This window comes from Mycteria americana, chromosome 4 (assembly GCF_035582795.1).
Source record: "Mycteria americana isolate JAX WOST 10 ecotype Jacksonville Zoo and Gardens chromosome 4, USCA_MyAme_1.0, whole genome shotgun sequence".
Lineage (NCBI taxonomy): Eukaryota > Metazoa > Chordata > Aves > Ciconiiformes > Ciconiidae > Mycteria > Mycteria americana.
The window spans coordinates 13216958-13234037 of NC_134368.1; the positions used below are offsets into that span (position 1 = coordinate 13216958).

General features: G+C 41.0%; 1 protein-coding gene across 6 annotated transcripts in view; it reads left to right on the plus strand.

Annotated features, from left to right (window-relative positions):
- The window catches only part of AFAP1 (actin filament associated protein 1), a 122068-nt gene that overhangs the window by 56528 nt on the left and 48460 nt on the right, over nt 1-17080 (plus strand). For all 6 annotated transcript variants that reach the window (XM_075499688.1, XM_075499687.1, XM_075499689.1 and 3 more), the window contains 2 exons: nt 135-263; nt 5478-5575. In XM_075499688.1, the coding sequence (XP_075355803.1) occupies nt 137-263; nt 5478-5575 (225 nt within the window). In that variant the 5' untranslated portion in view covers nt 135-136. Of the gene's footprint in view, nt 1-134; nt 264-5477; nt 5576-17080 lie in introns of those variants that run through there.

Genomic DNA, 17080 nt, shown 5'->3' on the forward strand with positions numbered 1-17080 from the left:
TTCCAGCAGGGAGGACCATACATTTTTAAGAAATGCTAGAAAATAACTATGAATGTGAATAAAGGAGAATTAACTCTGTCTTTTTTCTAATGGGACTTTTTAGAAAAAGTAATTCTCTTCTTTTTGTCTTTCAGCCATGGAAGAGTTAATAGTTGAGCTGCGCCTGTTTCTTGAACTTCTGGACCATGAATATCTAACTTCCACTGTCAGGGAGAAGAAGGCAGTAATAACTAACATTCTCCTGAGGATACAGTCATCAAAAGGTCAGTGTCAGGGGTGGGTTTTCTCGCTTGCAGAATGCACAGAATAAGTCTGTGCTCAGTGAAATAGCTATAAGGGCTAAAGACAAGCCCTAAATTGAAGCAAGACAGAAAGACAGGGTGAAGCCACGGTGTAACTTTCCTGAATGCTTTCCTTCATGTTCAGCAATAAAATATAGCAAAAGGCATACTGGAAGTATCTTGGGTGCGCATGGGTGAATGCAGCCACAGAATTACGTGCTAGATAGCATGTTTTCACTTCTGCTGATATAGTGGTTACTTCATTTTATTTGTGGCAGCAATGCTATTTATGAGTTTTGATGGCAAAATAATACTGTGTCAGGGAGTGCTGGCCACAGCACCATTTTATGGATGCATGGGTGCTGCATGCTGCATCTCTGTCAAATGACCCAAATCCATCAAAAGGCTTGATATTGAGGCAACTCTGGTGCGTGACTGATACAGGAGTGTCAAGCCAGAGCTAGGAAATGACTGTCAGCATGTTTGGTTTGCATTTTGCAATTAGAGTTATATTCACTTTCCCCTTTTCTCCCTATCTAAAACCATTTTGATTGCACAATCGCTTTTATCTCTGTCAAGAGTATGGAACTGAATGCAATATAAATGATTCACTGTGTACAGCAGCCTTTCCACAGAGCTTATACAAAGAATATTCCTCACTATGTTTCCTAACAGTACCCTTCTATTTCCTTACAGCACCTTTATAAATAAAGAGGCATCTGGGCTGTAAGACCTCTGTCTCTCCTACATTTGACAGAAATACTGTCAGTGTAAACCCTCAGTGTTTAGATTTCTGAAAAATACCAGAGTGTGTTGAAGAGAAATGCCACATTGTGAGCAGCTGCATTTCTCGTGATTTGCTTCTTCTCCAGTGCTAAAAAAATATGGTCGTTTGATGCAGTGTTTCCCCCCTTCGGTAAAGAAATCATTTTTGCCACAGAATTCAAGTACAAGGAGACCAACTTGAAAATAATGATTGTCCTCCTTTCTGTTTCGACATTCTTAAAGACCCGTCACTATTGTTACTTTACTTCTGAGAGAAGAAGGCAGGTACCAATTTCACATATTGTGGAAAGAGGCTTCCTGCTCCAAAAGCCAATGAAAATACACCAAACTCCCCAAAACCAAAATCTGTAGGTGAGAACCTTAGAAACAGCTGTATTTTACAGGAGGTCAAAATAACTTCAGCAATGCTGATCTGACACTGCATGTTCTTCTTGTAGTCTTTTCAACTGCATTTATTAAGAAAAACACTTGACTTCCTCAAGAAGTCGGACAATATTCTGTTGCCAGCTTTGCAAACAGAGGGAAGGGTTGTCATATCCTTTTCTTCTGGATTGTGGATGGTGTTTCAGGACGCAAAAGCTACAGCTCTACTAGTAAATTAAACAGTGCTGGGTATGTTTCTGTACCCTGGAACTCAATTATTTACAGTGTTAAAATTATGGAGCGGTCCTTGGCACGGGTTTGGCCTGAGCTGACTCGTCTCCTCCATCAGTTCCTAGGCATGATTTGGGAGTTAGCACAGGCAAAGGTGTGTTCCCGACAGACAGTTCAAAATCATCACCCTCGACCCTGGTTTTGAGGGGTGAGAGATTTTAACCATATGGATATGGATTTCTCTGCACCAGAGCACCTTCCCAGGCATGTTTAATTTATGACTACAGATGTGGCCAAGGATAAAAAGACTCAAGGACCATAGCTGTCTACCTTTAGCGCCTACCATTTAGGTTTTAAAGCCTATTACAGGATCTATAACAAGATCCATTACATCCTGTTACAGGATCCATCCATTAACAAGATCCATATGAGATCCATATATTAAATGGTGGAGCTTGGTTCAGTGCAGTTGTCACTGGAATGTTATACCCACTTCTAGTGCCTACATTCAAGGAGATAAAATTCAGACATTTTGAAGAAAAGTCATAAAAGTGATTAAAGGATCGAGAAATACGCCTTCAAATTATCCAAAATGAGGTATCATAATTCAACTTGATGTAGGAAAGGAATGACTGAGAATGAGCTCTTAGACTTACACAACAAAAAGCAGTGTGCAATGGCGGGATCTTTGTTTCAAAGTGGAAATAAAGCACATGTTTTGAGCATTGAAGCTATGAAGTAATGGAAGAACTTCGTAAGGTCTGCATGCCACTGCTGGCATTTTATCAAGATAGAATATTTTGCTAGAAGATATGCTCTACAAGAATTAATTCAAGGATATTCCATAGTTCAGTTAAGCAAGAGGTCATAGGACTATGCTTTATATGTCTATAAACTCTACTTTATGGAACTGCAGTTTAAATAGGGTTTAAGCCAGCATGGCCTCTAAAAAAAGCATCCTGTTTCTCATTCTTGCTCATCATGTATTGCATCTTCCCTTCTGCTAGCACAAGCATTATTTGGGTTTTTTTGCTGGTTTAGTCCTAACCAGTGTCACTTCCCTGGTCTGGTTCAACCTGAGGCCGCACACATGCTTACGCTGGCACAAGGCAGAGGTTGGTGCCGGGACAGGAACAAGGCAGGGAAGGAGAGGAGCTGCCTCCTTGGGAGCTCTGCCATCCCGTGCTGGCTTCCAGTGTGTGTGAAACTACCCGGGGAGTCATGTACTTTAATGGAGCTGACCCTGCTGCTTTTTTTATCAGTTATAACATTCAGTACTCCCATCCCTTTGAAACTATTCATCTCTTCATTAAAATTAAAAGCAGTAAAAGATGCATAGACCCACAGTACTCTGTAACTAAGCTGAACTGTCATTCCGAGCCTGTTTTTCTAAATGTTGTTTTACTCCACCCACGTAACTCCACGAGAGCACTTGGGTCACTGGCACCGTTTAAGAGGCCTGAGGACTATGCTGAGTTCAGACTCTTTATATGCATTTGCAAAAATCAACTGTGTGAATCCAACAGGATATTTCTATTGCTGGAGCAAACCATTTAAGATCAATGGGGAATGGTAATGAAGGATCTGTGCAACTGGGAATTGGCTGGGTTCTTTATAACATCTGGAAATGAACAATTATGTTTTTCTTTGTAAAGGTGTGGAAATTATTATAATGGGCTGGTTGGCTTTCAGTAAAACACTTTAAACTCAGTAAGTTCTTACTTGGGGAATTCTTTAGAAACCTTTTGCCTTGTTTTGCTCCATCTCCCAAATGCACACTGTTTTCTTCTTTTAATATCTATTAGCCAGAGACAACTGGGCCAGGCAGATGTGTTCTTCAGGTCATAGCTGCCTGGCCTCGACCTGCCCCACGTCCAAACCAGTGGTTACTCTCAATAGCTGGCAAAACTATAAACACTATTTTTCTTCCTGAGCCTTGGCATGCCCAATGGATTGTAGGTCTGAACAAAACACTTGGCATTTCCTTCTGAAACTCAGACTTTCTTCTAAAAAACAAAGACACAAACAGTTTATTTTGGAGTAAGAACTGTTGGTGGATTTAGTCATTTAATATGACTGTCAACATTGCCTGTTTTCCTTAAAGGGACCTGATGCCATAAACCTATAACGGTGACTTTGCTGTGTAATTTGGTAGAAGAAAATAAATGTTAGAGCAGGTTCTTGCTTAAGCACACATAGTTTAAAACTGGGGAAAAACTAGTTTTACAGAGTCAATAGAATTCACTTGGAATACCTTGTTTTGCGGTAAAAAACCCTTCATATTTGACTTCTGGTTGTTATGGAAAGCATGGCAGACTTGGATATGGATAGCAGTCATAATATGGATTCATCCTGCATAAAGAGGAACAAGTGAAAGTTATACTGGGGCAAAAAAAAAATTGGAATGTTTCCCAAGACTAATCCCTCTCTTGATTTGTACGAAGAAAGAAGAATCTGTGGCCCTTAGAGCCAGTTTATTTTATCAGTGTTGTTTTTCAATCCATGACTTCACAGCCAGTGGGACTGGGTTATTATGACAAGAAACATTTCATCATTGATTACATTTTTGAGAATTATATGATCTTGACCAAAAGACATCCATTTGACTATGTAAATATATATTTTAAAAACTAAACTAAACACTAGGAGCTAAATTCAGTCTAGGGGTAAGCAGCGTACAATCCATTGACTGAATTTTTGCCAGAACATTGAGGAGATGCACCCTAATCTCCCTTTTGATATTTAGAAAAATAAACGATATCATGTTCCTATGAAGTGAGTTCAACTGGGATTTAAATTATTGTGCCAAAAACTCAGAATGAGTGGGTCACTCCTCTTTTCCCCTGGGAGGGAGATGCAGTAGTGATACAAAGGACCCTCAAAGCAACTTTTACATTCGGCTCCTTTTCCCTTTTCGAAATCACCTGGAAAACTATGGGATTATTTAAAAAAAAAAAGAGAGGAAGAAGGAGATAGTGGGAAAACATGCTCAGTGTGCAGTTCTGTTAATGGTGAGTTGGTTAGGGCAATGTTCCCCCCAGCAGCAGCATGCTCCAGGTTGGGGTGTCGTAGCATCCTGCATCTCCCAGGACTTGCGCAGACTCACACCGCGGCTCCGTGGTCGGAGATGGTGGTGGCAGCGGGGAGCCCAGGGTACGTGGGCGCTGTGGGCTTGCCTGAATAGCTGTCACCACTGCTGCAGGGGAGGGAGAGAGGCAGGGTCTCTTCTCCTGCCCTCTTCCCCGCTCTTTTGGCATGAAAGGTGGTATTGGACTCATTTCTGCATGATAGCCTTGCCCATCCAAAATGTGCCATGGGAACAACTCTTGCTCATCTCCGCTGGTAAAAGGCAGCCAGCCACATACTGCCCACAGGCTGACCGTGTTTTATGCACTGTATGGTGCCATTGAGACGTTCACAAGTGTGGTATCTACGCTCATAAGTGGTTTTATCTGTATGGTAGTCGCCTGGCAATGTGTTTGAATTGTAGCCATTTAAGTCTTTCAGTTCCAGATGGATAGGCAGTTCAGAATGATTTCCTGTAAATTTTTTCTATGTCTGGTATTTGTTGATCCAAATACCATATATGTCATTATCATATAGAGTAAGTATGTGTTTGTTCTGCTTGATTAAATTCCTGAATTCCCAGCATTCTTCCAGTCCTGCCTCAGTAACCGCGCTGGGGAGGTAGGTTGTGAGCAGCACTGCGTGCCAGATTTTGGTGTGTGACAGTCAGATGTGGTGGCCGCGTGTGGAAAAAATGTCCCATTTGCATCCACTGAAGTGTTAAGCGATGTGTGTGTTGCTCTTCCACAGGTTTTGAAATAAAAGAACATGTACAGAAGCAAGAAGTTGCCAACAGTTTGCCAGCGCCTCCTCAAATGCCTCTGCCAGAAATACCTCAGCAGTGGCTGGTGAGTGTTAATTTAAATATATATAGGAGAGAATATATTTGTGATAAGCACTAACAGAAATGGTTACAAGGGGAAGGAGCCTGCAGATCCAGGGGAATGATTATTCCTCTCAACTCTGCTCTGGCTGAGGGAATTGGGTTCAACTTGCAGAAGAGAAGGCAAAAATTTCCCTTTGGTGAAATAAGCCTGGGAACAGGTCACTGCAAAGGCTGTGGAATTGCAGTCTTTGGCGATTTTCAAAATTCAAGTGGCAAAAACCCGAGTAACTTAATCTTAACTTCAAAGGTTGACCTGCCTTGTGTTGGAGGTCGGCCTGGCCAAGCCCACAGGTCCCAGCAAGTTTCTTACAATTTTAAGGATCAGCTTTCTCTGGAGCAAGCCTTATGAGAAGACTCCTTCTTGATAGCTGAAAAATGAAAGTACAGAGTTTTAAAATGAAGGAAGAATACTTCCTTTTTTTATGAAGTCTTTAGTGCTTTTCTGTGCTCAGTCTCTTGGTAGGAAATTCCTTGCAGAACAAGTAGAAGAGTATGTTCTCAGAGATGTTTATAGCAAAGATACTGATTGAGATCTGTAATTCAATTCCTCCAGTTGGGGGCAGCTGTCTTGTTACAGAATAAACTATAAACAAGTTTTAATGCTCCTCTGTTACTGACTTTACAGTAGATTTGAAGAAAACATTTTCAACATTTTTTTTAGAGAAGTGTAAGCAAATCATGGCTTAGCCTGTTGAAAGGTGAACACAGTCTTAGCCCTAACACTGATCAATTATCCATCTTTTCATTCATTTGTGGAAAATGTTGTGCATGGTGACAAGGGCAATCCATGGAGACCCGCATTCATTGGCTGAAGCAGGAAATACAGATGCAGCTTACGGGGGAAGAACAACTGGGTGGCTGATGTTCTGCTTCATTTTAGTGTGTTACTCTGCTATCACATTTATGCCCAGTTCTAAGAGATACATAAGCCAGTAGCATCTTATGAACATAAGAACTAATTTATCAGATCAAACACTTGGCCAGCCTTTCATAATAACCTTTATTTGATGGTGAATAATGCTATGTACTGCAGAACAAAGTAAAAAAAAACCAACAAACATGTGTTATGTAGAATACCTTAATCATAGTTTCTCCCTAAGTGCTGCCAGCTTTTGGTTTGTGACTTGAACAAGATTTTTTTTTTTCCAATTTTAATTCTACCTAATATAATGAGATATGCTCAAATCGTTATAGGAAGGGAATGTTTATGCTAGAAACATTCACATCCAGAGTTGGTATATATACTGTAGCAAAATTCAACTAAAAGGGATGCTATAAAATAGTTATGTATAAATTTGAAAGGATGCAAAAGTGATCTTATTAATATGCAGTAAAACCTGGAGAATCCATTTCATGGTTAACAGTGCCTGAAAATGATTATTTTTCTTTAATTCAGGATGCACATAGCATAAATTACAAGGGACGGGGTTGATGAGAGGCAGGAAAATTATGCAAAATGCACATGCCTTTGAAATGCAGACTTCAGGTGCTAGCTTTACAAACTGAAGCCAATTGAGATCCTCGTTCTTTCATATTTATGTAGGTTCAGTTTAATAAATTGGCTCTGAAGATTCAAGTTGTTTTTCTAAAGACAACTGACCTACTTTTCCTTTCTCCTATACTAATGTGTAAATTCCCTTAAAGTTGGTACAGCTGCAGTGAGTGAAATCGTGTGAAGTATGAATTAGGTCCAGGAGGTCAATGCTGTTTTTTGCAGTAGTTCAGTTTGGATTTTGGAGTGACAAAAATATTCTCTGAGATACAGTGGGAATTACCGTGGAAGCTCACACAGTTAGAGCTGGCTGGTCTGGAGCGCGGTCTTCCCATGTTGAGCCTGGCAAAGAGGAGTTTGAACATGGCCCTCCCCTCTGACCTGCCCGTAACGCTGCGGATGCTTTCATCTCGGTGAAGTCACCAAGCTGAGCTGGTTTTTCCGTAGTGGCGGAAGCTGAGTTTTGCCATTTTTTCTGCAATTCTGTTGCTGCTGTCAGGCAGGGGTGGTTTTCGCCTCCCTTTCTGGTGTTGGTGCCACTTTGAGATCAGCCAGGAAATGTCCCAGGCCTCTCGTTGTCCTGTATTATCCAAATACAGGTTATGATTTATGCTATTTTAAGACAGTAGCACATCGTAATTTGTGAAAAGATGACAGACTGCTGCTGTCCTGTAAAAGACCAGGTGGAGCTGGAAGGGAAGGACAAAACCATCAGCTTTTTGACCTTTGAACACCGCGGCAAGCTCAAACCCCAGTCTGACTGTTTAAAGATTTCTCCTGAAGTCATGTTGAACTAATGGAATTGATCATTAGCTGGTTTTTGGAAACCTTTCTCTATTAGATGCCTCTTTGTTAGCCCCTCATTATTATTAGATATGAGCAGAGACTGTCATATTATCTTTCTTTTTACATCAGGCTGGACATCAGTGACAGTGGCTAAGATCTAATTTTCCCCTTCCATTAATGCTCCTGCATGGTGATTTTCAACCTACCCTGAATCAATGGACTCCTAAAAATTTGTAGCTGATGCCAATCTCTATAAAAACTGCACATAATCAGATTTCTCAGTGACACAAATACTGAGCTACCTTTCCTAGCCACTTTTCATAGACCGTGCTTTCGTAGTCGAGTGGAAGAATCCCCTGGGCCCACCAGAAGCTAGCAGATTCTGCTCCAGATTGCCCTTCTTCACATGGCATGCTGGAAGTTGTGTTGTATGGCACCTCTTTTTGTCAGCCATTCAGGACAGAAACTTTTTCCACTTGCTGAATAACATCTAGCGGTGGTCTCAGCCTCCAGTGGAAGCACAATGTGCTGCTGGAACACAGGAATTTACTGGAGGTGGGAATCAATAACTTTAAATAAACTATGCACTGTTTTAAAATCTATGGTTTTAGCACATCAGTTATTGAGCGTGATGGAAATTAAAGTTTCATTTACACCACTGTTTCTTTTTATGGCACTCAAGGGATTCTGCATTCAAAAATGTTTAGTCTGAATTGATGTTTAAGCTTTTACTTATGTAAAGTTGTGTGGGTGGTAAGGAATTCAATACTCCTTAAAGTAGTGCCAGGAGCCAGACTTATGTGTGGGCAGGTGCTGTGCAAGGCTTCCTTTGTAAATCTGTAAATAGACCTGCATATTTGTTCAGGCCAAATCTTGTATCAGTTTCGTTATTCATCAGCCCATGAACAAAGAGTATAAAATTAATTTTATTTAGAGACATGCTGCTAATAGTTTAAAAGAAGTCTCCAGTTATTAAAACTCATTAAAGCCCAGAGAGTTTTCCTGGAGTCAGTGGGCTTTGGACCAGGTCTTAAAATCGAGAGACAAAGCTGGACCTTGCATATACCTGAATGAAGCGAATCACTAAGGACACAATCTCTTAGTAATTCTCTTTTTCTGTATACATTCCCTTGCCTACATCTGGTCTAGCAGACTTTCTGTCAGGCTTAGAAAGCAGAAATCCTCGCTTGCTTTAGCCTGTGCATACAGCTCGTTCAGATGGCCAGCAAAGTAAAAGCTGAAGATAAAGCACGTGAGCTTAAGGGCAACTCAGAGTCCTCCTGCAGACCTGGAACACCACTTACCGGGGTGCGTTAATATGTGCTTGCTAGGGTGAATACAGTGCCAGCAGCTGGTGGAGCTTTGCCTGGGTCAGCAGCAGAGGAGGAGATCACCGTGTCTGAAAGAGTCACACTGGTTCGCCCCTTTTGAATCTGCTTACTGCGAGGGCTTGTGTCTTTTAGCCTGCTGTCTCCATCTCTACATCAGCAGCTACTTTTATGATATTTCCCTGTGCTTGACAGGCAAGATGCCGTGCTAGGTAATGGGTTTGGAGGAACAACAGAGTCAATGCTCTGTGTGCACCTCCCAATGCTGCTGGGGGTTTAACACCTGGGATCCCATCGTTGCACTATCACCAAGTTGCCTTGAAGTACATTTTCCACTGAGGCAATAGAATAAGATCCAGTGTGTCCTGCTGCTCAGATGCGCCTGAGGATTACTGGCATAAATTATCCACAGCATGACAGTGACAGAATACTTCCAGCCTCCAAGCATTTGGTTGTCATATTACATCTGACAGTCGGTGATTTCAGTGCACTGTGCAGTCCAACAAAGTCAAATACAAACAGCACAGCTATTTTGCATGATTTTAACAGTAAAATTGAGTATACATTTTATTTTTCTTGGAATAGGGACAATTTAATAATTATTTAACCGCAACAAGTGTCCAGCAAGATGCCAGAACCCCTGTAGGTATAAATCAAAAGGATAGGTCATCATCCTCCAACCCTTTCCTGCAATGTACACAGTCACTCTGTAGGAGTGTTTCATATAAATGGGTTTCCTATTGTGGAGAAGCAATTTGACAGCCTCCCTTTATCTGGCTGCCTGTCAGGTATACTCTCAGATATTTATTAGAAAATGCTGAAAGGAGACAGTGTCCTTGGAGAAGAAAAAAATCATCCTGAAATCAAAAGGATTTTTGAGGTGATACATCACCAATTACATAATCATTCTTTGAACAACAATCAAAAAAGTGCCAGTCTGAAAGCTTCTTCTAAAATGTGCGGTGAGACTAGTGCCATAACAAAAGCAAGGGGCTCATGTGCCAGGTTGGTACCTATGAATCCTTATTTCATCTTGCTTTTTCTTCCAACACTGAAAAGGAGTTGTTATCCTCTGCTCTTCTTAAAAGATAATCTTAAAATAGTATTAGCCTTGGAGTTTTTCTCCTTGCAGAAAATTTTTAAAAGCAACAAAAGTAAATTCAACAAAAATTCAGTTGTTTCATTCAGAGCTGGCTAATCGCTTCAGTTTGAAGAAATCTCAAGTTCTTCTGTAACTGAAGAACTAAACTGAAGAACTAAACTAAACTGAAGAACTGAACAACTAAAGGGGCCTTTTTGGTTATTCAGTGCAGTCACTCTTACTGCAGGCCATTATAAAATATTAACCCTTTCAGAAACTTACTTACCAAAGCCTATTTGCTAGCATTTAGGTTTCTTTAACCCACTATTTCAATTTGAAAGGCTATTCCACCATCCCAGTGTTCATTGCCAGCCTTTGTCTTTCTGTTTAAGTAGCTTTTTTGCTCACCTTGGTACTTGTGGCTCAGATATCCTTTGAGATCACAATTATATTCCTCTCAGGCTTCATTTCACTCCATTGTGTGTAAGAAAGGCTCTATCTGTTTCATTTTGAGCTATAGTTTAATTCTATTGAACTATATCAGTATTTCTCCTATGCATCTGCTGTGGGTTCATGTTCTGGTTTGATCACGAGTGACCAGAACAGCAGAGTCTTCTGGACATGATGCAGTTGGGTGTGGAATACTTTTGGTCATCATATATGATTTCATAAGGATTAAGGACAAAGAAGTGTTTGCAGCCCGTTTTTTGTTGGTCGTGTCTTGCAGGACACTGTAGTTGCCATTCCCATTTCCCCTGAGTGGGGTTGGTGCCTTATTGTTGATTATTTGTTTCACATTTGCAAATGGTATCACAGAAAAGTTTTAGTTAAAGTAATTTCCTTCTCAGTTCACTTGTATTATACACTTATAGCAATGCACATCCCTGTGTTTCCAAGCTTTCTTAATTTCTGAGCTGCCAGAATGAGCTGGAAATTTGCATTTAAACTGGATGAGCTCAGGTCAGATTTAGAGTAGGATTGAACTGCTTTACCAGATTCTTTCTGTGGTCATTGGGAAGCTGTATGCCCTCTTTTCTGTCTTTACTAGATGCTGATGGACTTCGACCTCCACAGACGAAAGCTATTACATTACTAATACCACAGGTTTGATAGGATATTGTCCCACCATTTTTCATAACATACTCCCTCAGGTTTTTGGTTTCTTGTTTCTATGCTATACGTGTCCATAAAGCACCCTCCTTGTGCTGATAGTTAGGAACCAGCCTATTTACTTTTCTAAATGTGCTCATTAATGGGCTGTGCACAAACACATGGGAAAGGAATTGGGCCAGCAAGTACCAAAGTCTTTTCTTGTTTTTGTTTGATGCAGTGCTCAGGCCCTTAGAAAATATTGTTCTGGTAGAAATGGTGTTGCCGACACTTTTCTCACCATACTGCCTTGTCTTGTCTGCACTGTGATGTCATGTACCTGGATGAGCTTATTAACTCCTGGAATAGGAAGGTGATTTTGTCTTTGCTGGGGAATACAGACACTTCTTTGAGCACAGTTACAATAACCACCTCTGACTGAGGGCCCATGCTGCTTAAAATTCAGATTCATCTTTCTCATGTAATATGCATGAAAGTGTTCCCCAGCATTAATTAAAGCCCATTTCTCTTCTTGGTACACCCAGACCCTTTGCTTGACATGAGTCAACTCTATTGTTTTGTCTGAGTGATGCTTCCAGCTGGCTGTGCAATAATCTTATAAAATCTGAATGATACAGAGATATTGTGGTTTTGTTTATGGCTCATTCTTTTTCACTTTTTAATTATTTCCTTAGATCTTCTGTTACTTCATGGAGTCTGAAGTTTATTTCCATTCCTGTCTTCCATAGAGTTTGGGTGTAACTCCTTCCAGCTATCTGTCCTTTCAGTGGTGCATTCTGTGCTCCAGTCTTTTCAGTGTTATTTAATATCTCAAATGTTAATTAAATACAATGCCAAGAACTGAGATTTAAGCTTATGCCTGGGTTCTGCCGCAGGCTGACGTTGCCATGAGAGAGATGCAAGAACCAACTGGGTCCTCTGCTCAGTCGAAATACTGTGTTGGTTTCTTACTGTTTCCATTTGGTCCTCTTCATTGCCATCTTTACCTTCCTGTTGCTTAGGTAAAGGGGTTATCATGTTACCTAAAGAGAACTCAGATGTGCTGTATTTTGTGAAAGGGTAACTCATTTCCTGGTGAGGTTCCTCTGTAAATGTTCTCCATCCAATCTTCAGATCAAACTGTGGAGCCATAATACGCCCTGATTAATTCTTTAAATGCGAGCAAGTCTTTTCAAATCCCTTTCCCATCATCAGGCTGTGCTTTCTGAGGCTGTGATCTGTTTGTAGTCACTATACTTTACATACTAAGCACTTTTCCAGAGATACCTTTAATTAGGCATTCACCCCTGAGTCAGCAGACACAATCTTAGGCTGCATCAGATCTACCTCCACACCCTGGAGGACAGCGTGCAAAGCGTGTACCTTCTTTTGTTCTTAGTCTTAAACCTACTCACGTCACAGTTCAGGATCACCCTAAGGAAAAGCTTCACTTGTGCTTAGACTCATCCTCTGCCTGGTAGTCACTTCTGCTAGCGTTTCCTCCCTGCCCTCCTCTGTGCAGCACTGCAGCACAGCACTGCTGGCGGGTTACCAGTTCAGCTCTTCCCAGGATTGCTGGGGGTTGCTGGGCCTCCCATCGTGTCTGCCTCCGGCCGTTGATTTCTTGGCAATTCCTTTTGGTTTTTTCCTGGTAGCACCGGTGTCCCAGAGGCGTGTGCTGTAATTGCTTGGGTACACTCAGCAGTGGTTGGGTGGGACTATACCAGCATCCTGTCGTGCAGCCGTGGTACCTACGTTGTGGTGGGACTGACAGGGTTACTCTGCTCCAAAAAGCTGAGTTTGGTGCCTGGCTGGTCTGCTGTCTTTTGTCATGTGTGCTCAGAAGCTGAAAAGAGGAGTTGTTAGACTTCTTTCACATTATTTGGCTCCCGGTTTTGTAGGGTCTAGCTGACAAGCTGAGAAATTTATAACTTTGGAATACAGAGCTGAGGTCAAATGAAGAATTCTTCTTAGCTTCTGCTTGTCTATGCTCAGGCTAATATTTCATTCCTGCACAGCTCAATATGGTCTTAACATCCCATATAGTCAGCATTTTTGTCCTGAATAAATCCAATGTCCATGCAGGTCCTCAATAGCTGGCAATAAACAGTGATTTCTTTTTAGTGCCTTAGCGATTTTGAGTTTATCTAAAGGCTTTCATACCAAGTGTGTGGCAAGTACTGGCACCCCATTTCCAGCCTTTACAGTGGTACGATGAAGCCTGGTTGAAATGTACAGTCGGTAATTTTGCCAGTTATATTGGTACTCAGTTTCTTGATGCATCTTGCTTTCTGGACATCCATTTTCTTACGTGTGGGGAGAGGGACCATAAATGTGTGAGGACTTTTCCCCCTCCAGGCTGAGGATGCAGCAGGGTTGTACAGAGGTCAGGTCTAAGCTTGCTCCAAAGCAAATGGCATATGCATGTGTCAAGATTTCTTCGTGACGGCCCCCATTTGCCTGCTGGCTTCTGAATGGCTTTATTATGCATCACCAATGTGTGACCACTTTTCCAGTCTCACGTTGCTGCTTTCACTGTTGAGGGGTTACGTAGCAGCTGGCTCCACAGTCCGACTGGATCCGAACTGGTGGTTGATCTAATAACACACGTGCGAGCATGGCCCTTAAATTGCTGGCAGCCTTTGCCTGCAGCACGAGTGTGCTGGCAGTCTCTGCTAAAGTCACTGCTTTGCACTGGAAATCTCCACGTCTTAAATCATCGCATAAAGGGAGGTGTTTCTTTCTATTTCCTACATAGTGTAAGTCTTCATTGGGGTGTAAAGTGATTTTATATCCTCAGGCCCCTATACGATGACATTTATTTTCCTCTGTCTTTCATACTGCTTTCCACACTATATACTTCCATATTGTCAGCAGATATCAGCTAGACTATCCCTAAGAAAAAAAGTTACTGCCTATCTTGGTAGGTACCCTTGGACAGAAGGGGGAAATAAAGTATTTTATCTCCTAGGACAAAGAAAGAAAGAGTTTATTTGTGGTCTGTGGAACACAGAGGGTCAGGTGGAGGGGAAGACCATAATACACCATAAAATTAATATTTCTAAGTCTGTTTCATAGCGTCCAGTAGAATAATGAGTTTTACTATCCAGGTGAATATGGCTTATTACTTGGAGATATTTGTTTCTTTCTCTCAGCAATCCCTCCTGTAAACTGCGGTTGGGCATCCTGTGCACAACCCAGTCTTTCAGAGATCTCAACTCTGTAGTATAATAATCACCCCGTCCACTTCTTCGTTTCAAATAAAGCATCTCTTATTTGGTCTCAGACCCAGCACCTGACAAATACCTTTATCAGTATTGTTTCAGTATTACGGGTATTATTCTGGGCAACAATATCTCACTCATCTTTGTCCCTTTTCCTTAAATGAGATACAAATAATGGTAATTTTTTTTTCTAACTCAGTTCTTATTCCTGTGATTGAGCAAGGTTATTTGTCTTGAAGGCAGCATTTTCTAGTTTCCTTCCCTGTGGCCTGTTGTAAAAAAAAAAAAAAAGTAAGAATTCATGCTAATGCCTTCTTTGCAGGTTGCCAGGTCTTTGCTCCTGATACCACTCAAACTACACATGTTCTAGGGTTTTTTGAGATTGAATCCTTTTATAGAATATGTAAATAGTTTTGTGGGTTTTATGGCCTTTTTATTTTTCAGGTAAACTAATGAAAAGTTACTGAATCAAGAGTTGTTTCAGTTCATAATTCATAACTTCATCAGAATTCTTCCACTAAAAAATTGCCAAGTTGAAAGAATTAAACAATACAACTAGCAACAGTAAAAAAATTAAAGCACTGTGAATATTAGTAAGTAATATCAGAATCCTCAGATGCACTTTTTACATTTCTTGATGCTCAAACTCTTACATATTCCATAGCCCCCAAAAGATGCAGCTGTTTATGGTACAGATTTGAGTGAGGTATTTTTATTTTGTGTTTAATCAGTTGGATTTTCTTTCAATATTAAAGCATCCTTGCTTTAATCAGAAAGTATTTAATGTTGGATGTTTCTGTTTCTCCTAATTATTTTTTTTTATCTTTTTTGTAATTGTTTTCAACTTTGTTATGGCAAGCACTGCAAAATGCATTTCAGAAAGGAGGGCCTGCTTAGTTCAGCAATAGATTCCATCTGTGTTGATGTTGGCTGCACAGCCCAGCCCGCCCCAGCTGTATGAAGTAACTGGTGCTCCAGCAGGGTCGAATTCAGACAAGCACCATTTGTGTTTCATTTCCTTTTTCTTTCTTTCTGAATAACATTTTGTCTAAAAACAAGGATTTCCCCCCGCCCCCCATCTCTATTGGAACCTCTTATTTATTTCTGGATAAAAGATAGCTTTGAAACCTAGGTGCTGTGTCAAGTCAAAATTGGAATGACTCTCAGAATGGGTATTTCCTGGGTGAATTAGGTTTAATAATGATAGGAATTTCATATATCGTATGTACACCTGACGGGGAAAATAGTTTAAGGCTAGACCAAGATATTAATATATCTATCTTATGAAACGGGTGGGATGAATCTACACTGCCCCAGGAGCAAACCTTGACCCCGACTCACTTGAGCAAGGCTCTTCCTACCTGCGTGAAGGGAGGAAATGCAAACTCTTTGGAGGCAGTTCCCCCTCTTGCGTCTAGCAGTTCAGGCCACACAGAGCTGATGTGTGCAGGTGTGTAGGGCAAAATTCATAATGTGCTGTCAATTTTCCAATATTAACGAACATGTAACATTTTTTCATGTCCCTTATGCCTGTTGCGCAGCAGCAGCTAACCTGGAAAGACTCATTTATTTTGTGATTATGTGCAGATTTGCAATTTGGGGTTTTTTCAGCAGAATCACAGAGAAGCTATGCTAAAAGTCATATTTTTTCATTATTTCACTTCTTTGACAGATAATTTCTCTGGTCTGTGAGGAATACTCATTTGGTTCACATTGTAGATAACAGTAATTGCCATCTCTTATCTGTAATTGAGTGTGACATATGAAGTTGGCTATATCATTTGATACAGAAGCAATATTAGTGTAAATCTTAATCTGACCAAGAATTTCTGTGTTCAGTCACGAATCGGTTCATTGTTCTTGAGGAAGTTTCTGATTTTACTCAGTGCACAAAGGGAAGTCAGTGCTGGATGAGCTGAAGGGCAGGTTTATTGGCTAGCTCCTTGCCTTCCTGCACATCGGGAATACGCGAGCACATGCCTGCAAGGTGGAAAAACCTAGTCGATATGAATTTAGCTACAGAGCACACTAAGGGTGGGACTCGTTTTGCTGATGTTGTTAAGAATTAGGTGTCCGGCGTAGATGGGTAATCAGTAATGAGATTTGGAGATGTCTAGATCTGAAATCTGCAAAGATGAATCCAAGCCTGAAAGTGCCCATGGAAGTAATTTCATTACAGCTAATGCCATGTGTTATTGAAGCTCAGCTTCCTCCCAGGTAACTTTAGGTCTATAGCAAAAGAGGAGTCTAGTCACTGTGGCTTCATATATATTATGTGGAAGAAGGCTCTATGCCTCTACTAGACTGTTCAGCCCACTGAATTGCACTCCAGAAGAGTCTGTATCTGACCATGAGCAAAGCTCACCCGGCCCGATTTCTTACTTTGGTATCTCTGTTCAATTCCCCAAGTTTAGACTGGATCAGTCCAATGCAGATAAACACCATCACATCTCCTTCATTACATGAA